This window comes from Coffea arabica, chromosome 7c (genome assembly GCF_036785885.1).
Source record: "Coffea arabica cultivar ET-39 chromosome 7c, Coffea Arabica ET-39 HiFi, whole genome shotgun sequence".
Classification (NCBI taxonomy): Eukaryota; Viridiplantae; Streptophyta; class Magnoliopsida; order Gentianales; family Rubiaceae; genus Coffea; species Coffea arabica.
This window is the reverse complement of record NC_092322.1, coordinates 9,560,757-9,572,049: the sequence shown is the minus strand read 5'-3', so window position 1 is coordinate 9,572,049 and position 11,293 is coordinate 9,560,757. Positions and strand designations below refer to the sequence as shown.

General features: G+C 36.2%; 1 protein-coding gene across 4 annotated transcripts; it reads right to left on the bottom strand.

Annotated features, from left to right (window-relative positions):
• Positions 1-689: 689 nt before the first annotated feature.
• Positions 690-11,146, bottom strand: LOC113699030 (nicastrin-like). Of its 4 annotated transcripts, XM_072057667.1 has the most exons (17): positions 10,889-11,145; positions 10,078-10,547; positions 9,133-9,252; positions 8,941-9,055; positions 7,712-7,794; positions 7,550-7,626; positions 6,789-6,866; positions 6,330-6,401; positions 6,129-6,202; positions 5,101-5,233; positions 4,902-4,970; positions 4,611-4,730; positions 4,059-4,130; positions 3,042-3,182; positions 2,457-2,541; positions 1,911-2,352; positions 690-1,205 (listed from the first exon to the last, which is right to left on the bottom strand). In XM_072057667.1, exons 3-17 carry the CDS (start codon positions 9,200-9,202, stop codon positions 941-943), a joined length of 1,896 nt encoding a protein of 631 aa, XP_071913768.1. In that variant the 5' UTR covers positions 9,203-9,252; positions 10,078-10,547; positions 10,889-11,145; the 3' UTR covers positions 690-940. The 4 variants fall into 4 exon arrangements, with proteins under 4 accessions (XP_071913768.1, XP_071913766.1, XP_071913767.1 ...); XM_072057665.1 differs by lacking the exon at positions 10,078-10,547 and having other exon boundaries at positions 10,889-11,146; XM_072057666.1 differs by lacking the exon at positions 10,078-10,547 and having other exon boundaries at positions 9,133-9,246.
• Positions 11,147-11,293: the final 147 nt, after the last annotated feature.

Below are 11,293 nucleotides of genomic sequence, written 5' to 3'. Positions count from 1 at the left end.
AGGCTGCGTTTGAATTATAAATTTTTTAAAAACAAGAAGCACTATGCTTCTTGTCTCATACTTTAAAGGGGCTCTTTCTAACCATTGGACCAAAGGCCAATGGTTCTATACTAAGATAAAGGGGTAAATCCAAAGAGATCAATGAGAAATTCAGAGGGAACTAGAAAGGCACTCACCGGTAAAATTTCTAAAAAATCCTGAACAAGAATCCTAATTTACTTGGTTTTGGTAATTTACAGGAAATTTCCAAGAAATCCTGGTCAATGGTTTGCTAATTTACTTGGTTTTGAATCCTTTGATACAATCTCACCTTATCAAGTCTGACAGATTCGATTATTTGATAGCTCATGAAAGGGAGCACATTCTCAGTTCAGTGTGGATCTCGTTACTGTTTTGAGGACCTATAATAGGCTACTCAACTGCAAGCAAAGATCAGGAGATGGACCAATCATGGAAGGAAGCAATCCCAGTTAAAGCAGGAAGTATTTCTGCATGATTTAGGTCAGACGCCGCCCGCTACGGAGGTTAACCATTTCTTTCTTAGTTGAATTTGATAAGCCTCAGCTGCATTATGAGCTGAATTTGATGGGAACAGCCACGTACTTGGAAATTTATGCAGATATCAAAGATATCTTGTATACAGGATCAAAACGACATCAAAAGACACTGAATTGAGAGAATATACCAAAGGCCACAATATGCAAGTCAGCTTTACTAAATGCCATTTACCCAAAAGGGTAAAAAAGGATGCAGCCTGACCACAAAAAAATATTGCTACATCCAGGCTAATAAACGACTGCAGTCTTTCAGTTAGCTATGCAAGTATTTGTAATAAAATTTTGAAGTCTAGCTAGATCATCCAGGTAGCAGCGAATCCAAGCCTCACGTTCCATCCAGGAAGCGTGTTGACTGTAAATATCCTATAACAAGGCAATTGATGTCAATCCCGCTTTAGGGCCTTCCTGATGACAGATCTAGTAATAACTATCGCAATGTATGCTGCAACTGTAACAGCAATACCCAAGAGTAGAATGAGGCGATCATAAGAAGCGTGTTGAACCGAGTAAACACGAAGTGTAATAGTATCCCAGTTGCTCTCTGTCCAGACTGGGTCAGCAGCTCCCATGATGTCGGAAGAATTAGTTGGCAGCAGCTTCCACATATCAGATTCAAATTTCAATCTTGTTGAGTAAGCTGGTACATACCTGAGATGGAAACAGATTATTAGAACATCTGAATATACAAAAAATTTTGTTGCAACCACTGGATATAAGCAAGCAACCTTGGTGTGCCCTTGCAGATGAATATTCAAAGTAACGTGTTATTAATGACGGCTCATAGAGCACAATATTGAAAGTGGAAACGTCACCATCTCAACATTTATGATCACCTATACTCTGGTGCTTCAAATAATGCAAGTCAAAAAATCACATGATGCAAATTAACATGGTACAAAGGACAACAGGTGAAAACAAATGACATCCTCCTGTTTTAACCTTCAAATCTCAAAAGTCTAGTCATAATTTTATAAATTAAGGAAGGTGCTTCATTCCTTTCTACTTGCAATTACATGTTAGGCAACGACATGCTCTTCAAACACTCCTGTACTGCATTTCTGACAAACAATGCTACCATATAAAAGGAGAATAAGAGTCAAAAATATCTGATACAAAACTGATGATAGAACAATGTGGAGCTTAAATGAGTTACATATATATATATGATGAAGATGAATGCAACAAATGTATTATACGCCTGGATAGACAGTAAAAGGCTGCCTTAGGGCACAGATTTTATCAGCAAAGATTTGCAAAAAATCCTCTAGGGTGCCATAAAATGCAATTCAATCAACATCAGAATGTATGGCATTACTGTGAATTACAAACATAAGTTTGCAAACTGAATGATACCTGGTGGAGGAGACAACACATACACCTTTACCATCAGTTTCCCCTCGGATGCACAGTTCACCGGTGCCACTGCAATGTTTTGGGCAAGTAGCACTTCTATTTTCTGTTGGGACAGAGGTTTTGTCTGCTAAGAAATTCCATAGAAACCTCGACACATCCCCTACATAACCAGGATAAGGAGAAGATGATGGTTCTCCCTGTATAACACCAACATAGTGGCTTGGGCATGCAGCAGATGGAGAAATATATTGGTTCACTAGGTCACATGATAGGCCTGGTTCACAGTCTAACAGGCAACCAAGGAGTTCATCAATGAAAGATATATTCACAGAAATAGCAGTCAGAACGGAATCATTTATTTCGTTCTTTTCACTAGCAAGGATGTACAGGCTTCTGGCAACAAGGGAGGAAGCTGCGGCTATTGCTGAGGCGTTTATGTTAGCTGCATTACATCACGTTGAATGGGATCATTCCAAACAGCTTTGCAGCATTGCAGATAGATCAATCAGGAAAATAATAGGAATCTAACAAGTTAAATCAGCTCACATAGATTGTCCAGATGACTATGGTAGAATTTGTTTGTAAAGGCAGTATCAAAATCTTCTAAAACAATCCCTGAAGAATCTGGATTCTGTATGCAGAGAGCACAACAAAAACAACAATTAATTTGGCAGATCTTGATACTGATTAGCTACGCAACATTTTTCACTCTATTGAAGTTAAGGCACAAAAAGGGCACACGTCAGTGAATTTTGATGACCAGACCTAGAGAACTGCTAGCTGTTTGCATAATTGAACGACAGTACACTTCTAGCCACTCAGATGATTCATCCAACGGATGACAAATAATCGAGAGAATATACCATGTCGGGGATAAAAATGTAATCAGTGTGATAGAAAGAATGGCATTGCTAATCAGTTTTCCTTTTCCATTTGACATTTTATGTGCTTCTCGTTCCTTTTTAGTTTGGCTTTTTGGTTTTTAAACTTTCTTTGCTACCTTGACTCACTCCCTTCCCGTCTTCCATGTGGTGTTGTGGTTGTGCAAGGTACAGATGAAATTGATCAAATTAAGAATTCATATAGTAAGAGAAATACTCTAAAATCCTATTACAACAGCCAAACACCAACCTTCCTCAGAAACATCATCAATGAGGAGGGTGGTATCCCAGGATTTGATTTACTGGCTACTGAGATCTTCACATTCTCAGTTTTAAGAGAATCTTGAGCACGTTTTAAAGCATCCAATGTCTGATTTGAGATTGATGCAGCCTGCCAATAAACATCAGAAGATTAAACCAATTTAAGATTCCCAAAAAATTCTTGCACTACAAAAAAGTATAAAGTTCTTGCATTGGTTAAATATAATTCTTTCAGAGATTTTGCCTCTTGCAGTTCAAAGATATCACGATCTAGCAAAGAACCAATTAGGACTTGGAATCACCTTACCAAAATTTATAATAAATTCACAGAATAAGTTCAGTAAGAAGAACCCAGTTGAATTATATAAAGAAACCACAGTATCATATAGATAAAGATATAAAGTATCACAATCTAGCAAAGAAACCAATTAGGACTTGGAATCACCTTACCAAAATTTATAATAAATTCACAGAATAAGTTCAGTAAGAAGAACCCAGTTGAATTATATAAAGAAACCACAGTATCATATAGATAAAGATATAAAGTAGTTTATCATACTGACATTGCAACTAGTCAACTTAACATTAGTAATCCATTATATCCCTCTTGTACAATGCGAATAACATTGAAAGAAATCCTAAATCCCATCATAAGAATGCATGTGGGATCTTCTTCCTTGGCAGTAATAAAACATATAACTCAAATAACACAGGTCTGAAGAGCTTAAGGTACATCCAAATATGCAGTTAAAAATCTGTTTTATCGAGTAGAAATAAGATTTTTTTACCACCACAAAATTCAGTATTATTCCTCATTGTCATCCAGACAAGTTTTTTTTTTTTTTTTTTCCAAACAGAACATGGGAACTACCACTTTAACCCAGAGACAGATGATGCAGAGCAGACAGAGATTTATCATCGAGTCAAAAGCAGTCAGATAGACTCCATATGCAAATTTGACCAGAAACAAAAGTGCATTTGGATGAAAGGGTAAGTACCACCCTACCTCTGTTGTATGAACAAAAAACTTCTTGACACCCTGGTCAAAGCTTTTTCCAACAGATCCAATTTCCAATACCTGGATAAAAGATATATCACATTCTGAATATCAGTATCATCTCCAGCCAAAAACTATTTTTGTCCCATTTTTTGGAAAAGATAAGCAGCAAACATTTTAACAATCGATGTCGGTGCAGCAAACATTATGTTCAAACTAACCAAACCATGTTGTTTATACAAGCTTTCGGTGCAGCATGATAGGACATAGCATTACACGAAAATCTGTATGAAAGAGTCGAGGGCTTGTGACAAATGAAGATACTAATTTCTGAAAAAAATTCAGGAGCTTAATCAAGAAAAATAACAATTTTGCAATCTGCAATGCAACAGTTTGACATGACAAGACTCCATAATTAGCATCAAAGGCATGACATAGAACTCATAAACAGCACTCACATTTTCCTCCTACAGTTTAAGAAAAATTGAGCACTCCAGTCATAGAAGGTACCAGTATCTATATCCAAATTTACAGATGATTGACCAGATGTATCGGTAATACCGTTTCTATCAATGTGAAGTCAAGGCCACTGACAGCGTCTGAATGTTGATCAAGCTCAAGAAGAAATCTCCGGCTACCCAGGAATCCCCACGCTTCTCCAGTGAAAACTACAAAGACAAGCTGCAACACAGAAAAATGTCTAAAAATTTCAAGTGGACAAGGAAAAAAATTATGAACATACATATTATGCATCTCATGCAGAATAAGGAAGAAAAATGGAACATATGAACGAATTCATCAGAAAATTTTAATATAAGTACTTCATCTAAACAAGTTTCATGCAGTAATGACCTGTTTACTCAGATGCAAGCCATTAAGATGTGAAAGAGCATCAACTGCACCCAGCAAGGCAATCAACCCCTGCAAAATAGTTTGAAAAAAAGTTTGCATTATTTTCATTGTGTTAGAAGATCACATAAAAGAAATCAGTTGTAGAAACAAGAAGTTATAAATTAAAATAAAATTAAAAAAAAAAAAAGAATTAACTCACAGATATAGGTGAATCTGCACCAAGGCTTTTGTCACGGAAAAAGGAAGCGGAATCCATAGATGTCACTGCTAATATGATTGGCTTTGACTTTTGGGAAGTTGAAGTGTTTATTGGTGGAAGTGCTGACCAGACACTGCCCTTCAAATTGAAGACATATGAAGTGAAAGAATAAAGAAATAGGCCTTCGGAAAGAATTCATGATATATGTACAATAAGAGAGTTAGCTCATAACAAGTCCAGTTTTTGTGTGTCTAACAAGTAACAGCACCTGTGTTTTTGTGCTTGATCCCAAATGTGGTTACTTAGCAGACTAACCTTTTTCAGAGGATTAAATTACAGAAAATACGGCAAAGGATGAAAAGAAAAATGCACAGAGAATCAACTGAGCTTTCTTCACCTATACTGTATGACCCAATGTTTTCGTATGAGATATAACATCCCACTTTTAAGGAGATACCACAAACTGACAGAACAATCTCATCTAATGTGTCCATCATAAATTTGAGCAAGTCAAATTTATTAAGTAAGAATGAACTATATGGCTAAATATTTGGAAGTAGTGAATAAAATGAACCTGATCGCCAATAAAAAAATTTAGCCCTAATCATAGTCAAAAGTACGTTGAGTATTCCTCAGACTACAAGGTGTGGCTTGGCTAGGAATTTACATCATCTCATTACGGCAAAAAGCACTCAGGGAGTAGTTAGATATATCACAACCTATACAACTAATATTGATAAATTATATCTTGAAATGCCATGAATATTCCGTGAATGGACATCATACTCGATAACAAGCAAATGACTTAACCTACATAAATGTTTTCCAGATCTTACAGTTCAAATGATCGATAACCATAAGGTTAAGTGTTTGTGGCAAATTGTAATGGCCTCATGGACACTACAAACATGAACTGATTAAAGCACATGCTTTGGTAAAAATGGGAAGACAAAGGTAGAGAAAACAAGTCAACATAACTTCTGTAATACAAAAGATATTGAAAACTAAAAGTTCCCACGAGATTGCACCTGTATCCACCCAATGGAAGGCAAGTTTCTTCTCTCAAACAAGACTCTGAATCATGAGTACCTGATTTTGTAGTCTAATTAAGCATTGAAAAACAACAAAAAACGTTACCTCAATCAGTAAGAAATTTTTAATAGTTGTGTAGATTCTCCCTATTTAGTAGTAAAGTTCATTGTAATCTAAGCACCACAATCAGTTATTACCTGCATCACCAGGCCAAATTCAGCTACATCTGATGTATATGACTCCTTGCTTTTCTCATTCTTCGTCGCAGCCTGCAGGTAAGAAAATCAACATATAAGAAAATGGAGAATAAGATGAAGGTAAAAAAATACACAGTAACATAAACAAGAGAGAGGACCTTATGGTGGAACCTTTCTCACTATCCTATCTCTACCAATATCGCAAAGATACTTTAGCCCCACTATTATCATTTAAATCACAGAGATGATACCTGATATAGTGCTCAACCATTAAAATAAACTAGAGATAAACATGACTTTCATTAGAAAAATAGGAGGATGACATTGCGCTGAGATGCTTAGTGTCTTGACAATTTAAGTATACTTAGCACCTTAACAGCAGAAAAAGCTTTCTCAATACAAATTAGCCATAAAAGCAAATATAATATCAGGAAATGAATCTGTCAAAGAGCATATTACCTCCAGCAAGGCCAGTGTGCTATTCTCTGAGAGTAAGAATACAGGAAAATTATAAGCCTTCCACATTATTCCAGATCCCTGCAGGCGGCCATAGTTAGAGTAAGTTTCTCCAGGAATTCCTTAGTTTTAGAAATTCTAATTGTACAAGAAACTAATAAACATTAAGAGGAGCTACGAGAATCCAATTTCCATGATGAAACATGTTATATATCCCTAAGATACAACAGATTACCAACAAAAAGCATTGGAAGAATCAGCCATGTATGACATCAAACTTGAGCACAAACCAAATTAGCAAAAGATTGAAGTGAAGGAGAGTAACAAAACAAAAAAATATAAAACCTAATACAAGAAAAAAAAAAGCAAAAAATTGAGTAGATTCTTGTGCAAATACTGGAAGATAGCATCCTGTCAGAAGTGTCTGCTTTTGGTCAATAACTGACTGCCATGCTGACATAACATGTGGGCTAGGGTATTTTATACAGGGGAAGAGGAAGAAAAAATTTACAGCAACAACTAACAAGTGAATTCCAAAAAAAAAGGAACAAGTAAAATCAAGGGAAAAAATAAGGAAAATAAGACAAATGTTTGATTTATGTAAATTTTATTGGGTCAATTTCAATAGCAACTTCATGTACGAGGGGACAAAATTTAGGTTTTGGAACCACAAGGTAGGAATGGTTCCAATCTCTTTACCACAGGAAGCATATTTACCCTTTACAGAAGTCTAGATCTGATTTAAATGTTATCTGAAGACATACACTTGGATTCCACTCAAAGTTTTTATTCTGATAGGGAGCAAACTCAGCCTCTGGAAACTTTAATTCTGGAGAAAATCCTGAAAAGGAATGAAAACATTGATAAAGTAGCTCTAAACAATAATGCTTAAATAGTCCCAGATAAATAACGCCAATGCTTTATACCCTTGAAATTGTTTCCACCCGGAGTTCCTGATTCAACTAATATACCAGCTACAAGGCTAGCAAAATTAGTGTCCTTTGATACTCTGAAACACAAAGAATAGAAGACATCAGTCACACGGATTTGATGTCGACCAGTTGTGCTTTTGATGATAAGCAGGCAGCCAAAAGCACTAGCATAGAACTATTCAAGTGAACCATACATTAAATTATACTGAACTAGGGGATTCCCCTGGAAGAAGATATAGGTAACGGGCAGACAATTCTAATTCTTCTAGTAATGAGACCATAATGGGAAGGCACAAGATGAGGCAGTCCTAGGCACCATTTTCTGATACAAGCTTACCACTTAAAAGTTACTCCACTGCAGGCCAAATCATTAGGTAGTCAGAAGAGCAACTCATTATTAAGCAATTGAGTAATCATTAAATGCATTTAGATGACTTTTGTGAAAAAGGAGCCATGACTTCGCAAAAGGAGATGCTGAAAAGTTAGACATACCCGGAAAAAGTATAACCAAACATTAGCCAAAAACAGCATAAGCGATCAGATTGCTGACAATGTTAGATGAGATGAGTTTCTTATCATGTCTAAACATGTCCAAAGAGTTGGCTAACCGCCATTCTCACTGGTATGCAGACAAAATTTTACCAGTTTTGTTTGACTTTTCATGTGGCATTAATTGTCGCATATGCTTTTGGTAGGAGCAGAAAGAAACATAAAGTTGTCCCAAGGTATGACTCATTACCAAGTCTAACACTAACAAACAGTACATCCACTCATTTATTTCTAGCCTCTGATTTTACTTTCCATGTTCCTCTTGAAAATAAATAGTTCCTTGTTTCAGCAAAACTTAATTATCAAGAACCACTTCCAGAACCTAATGCACCTAGTGTAAATTGAGACCAACCTTTTGCTAACAATTAAAATTAAATTTAGCATCTCAGTCCAGTTACATCACTAAATGATTAGTAATTTAAAGTGTCCAAGTAAGGATTTCAGTATATAGTTTATTATAAGGCCAAACTTGCAAAAATAGAAACAAACATGGAATCTGAAGCTTCAAATTTCAGATGCTCAAAAAAGTAAAGATTCAACTAATACATAAAGCCGTATCAAGCACAATACAATTCAAAATCTAGATTTTAAAAAAGTAAAAGAGTATTCAATCAAAAGGAAGAGTTACTCGATTATTCTTCTGAAATGGATATATAGAGTCATCAAATACATGCCTTGCCAATAAGCTGTCAAGTTCATCCAAGGAAACCAGTATTGCAGATGGTTCAACCAATTGATTCACATTCTTGAATTTAACCACTGGTGCAGCAACTTTTCCATGACCAGGATCTAAGCAAAGGAGCAGTAATTAAACATGGCAAAGTAGAATATCTTAACCAATTCAAAAAGAAGATAAGAAGTCCCACTTGAGCAACCAATCTCCCCTGAAAGGTTCAGCAGCCGTACACATGGATACCCATCAACAATTGTGTACATTGATTTTTCCAGATCAGGCACCGATTCAAATGAGTTCAACTCCCCTGAAGCTGCCCAAAATTACAATATCCAAATGAAAATGCTATTTAAGAGATATGTTCTTTGATAGCCAAAAGAAGAAACAACAGTGTCCAAATAAGATATGCTAAAGGATCAAAAGATATGCCTAGTGTGAGACACCAGCTAGGATCACAAAGCTGTTGGAGATTTGATTATGTAGTTTACACGAAGTTTCCTTTGTGATAAAAAATTAGGCTTTTCTGGACCTTAAATCTTGACTTTTCCCTTCAGCTGAATAATAACTAAGGTGATAAACAGTATGGTATTACTTTTGACATGTTCCCCAAATATAAGTACTATTTCCTGAACAGTAAACCTGTCTGCATTTATTTTCGATAAGCAGCTGCTATACTAGCATTTAAAAAATAATGGCTCTTGAAGTTTAATGTCCAACTAGAAAAGAATGATGTAAGTGGTAAGGGTTCAAGGAAGATTATGTACTAGAACCTAAACCATGAATCTCATGGTCGTTATTCGATGCAGATTCTATCTTCACACTAAGTAACATCTAAACTCATTCTGACTCAAATGCAGCAAGTCAGTTCCTTGCATTTTTTTCTCCCCTTCCTACAGTTTCCTTCTGTTATTGAACTATTTCCATATGCAAAGAAGTTCTAGATTTCAGGTATACAGAGAGGCCTTTGGAGTTATTCATGCATTGTTTATTTGCCTTGGAATTCGTCGGAAAGAAATTTATTAAGGTCTCCAGAAATCCTAACCCAACTAGAATCAAAATCTTAAACATGTGGTTGACTTATGTTTTCTTATCTATCAATCTTGAAGCTGAAAATCTGCCTATTCGAAGTCCTACTTACCCCTAAACAATACCCAAACTTGTGAGAAATGCACATACAATCTGAAAATTCCTCTTCAACGTCAGCAGTTCCATCGGAAAGCATTGGTGCCTAACATGCACAGCTTCACTTCACAGTCAGTCGCCCTAGCAGTCACTACAACTAGCAAGAAAGTCTTAATGGCTGCAAGCATAGCTTGTTCTGAAGCAAAATTGTTTTCACCTAGTTGGGGAAAGCAAGTTACTCGCAGCTTATTTAGTTAACAGCAGGCATAGTTTGTTCAGAAACAAAATAGACTTCACCTAGTTGGGAAACAAGCTACTCTCAGCTTATTTAGTTAATAGCGCATTCTTCCTTCAGAAATTATTTGCTCACGAACCTCATGGTACAATATGTCTTAGCTCCCAAGATCAATGCTTCAAAAATCCAATGATCCACCTCAAACACATCCCTTGGACTTGATTGAGACCGCACAGAAACTCAAACAGAAACTGCATTTTCGAATAACTTCAGCAACGCAATCGCGAATTAGCCTCTTCAGTACAATTTCCAGAAATAAATTATTGTCTCGTTTTTTTTCTTAATCCTCCATTTCGCATCCCATCAAATTAAACCTATATCTAAACAGTAAACACCCCAGGCTTCAATTATCCATTACCACAGCTCAGCGCGCGAAATATGCCAGCCAGAACAAGAGAAATTATGGATCATCACATTAATTTTTTTTTTTTTGCAGCAAAATTACACTAATTTCTAAAGATTACAACATAAGAAAAACAATTACAAAAAATGCAGGCTTCAAATGCGACGAAATGGTACATAAACAACAAACCTGATAAAGAGAAGCTAAGACGAGCGATGAAGCAGGAAATTAGGAACAAAAGCCTCGTGTCCATGGCGAAGGATCTTTTGTGCTCTTATTCGAATAATCTTCCTGGAGACTTTCGGAAAATTGAAGGCCTTGACGCTTGATTGAGCCCTAGGCCGCCATGGACATTGGACAAACTTCAGAGCAGTCAGCTCTTAGTCTCTCTTCTCTTGGTTCGCTATTTCCAATTTCCGTGAAGTGAAGCCTGGGTGCTGTGTTAGGGAGCGAGTATATACTCTGTTGCGCGGTTGACTAGTCAACTGATGGGAAAATGGCACGTGTTGGATGATTTCCAGCAAAACTTAATAATAAATAAAAAAAAATTGGTTATAAAAAAAAATTGGTTGCTCAATTGTGTTTTAATTTACC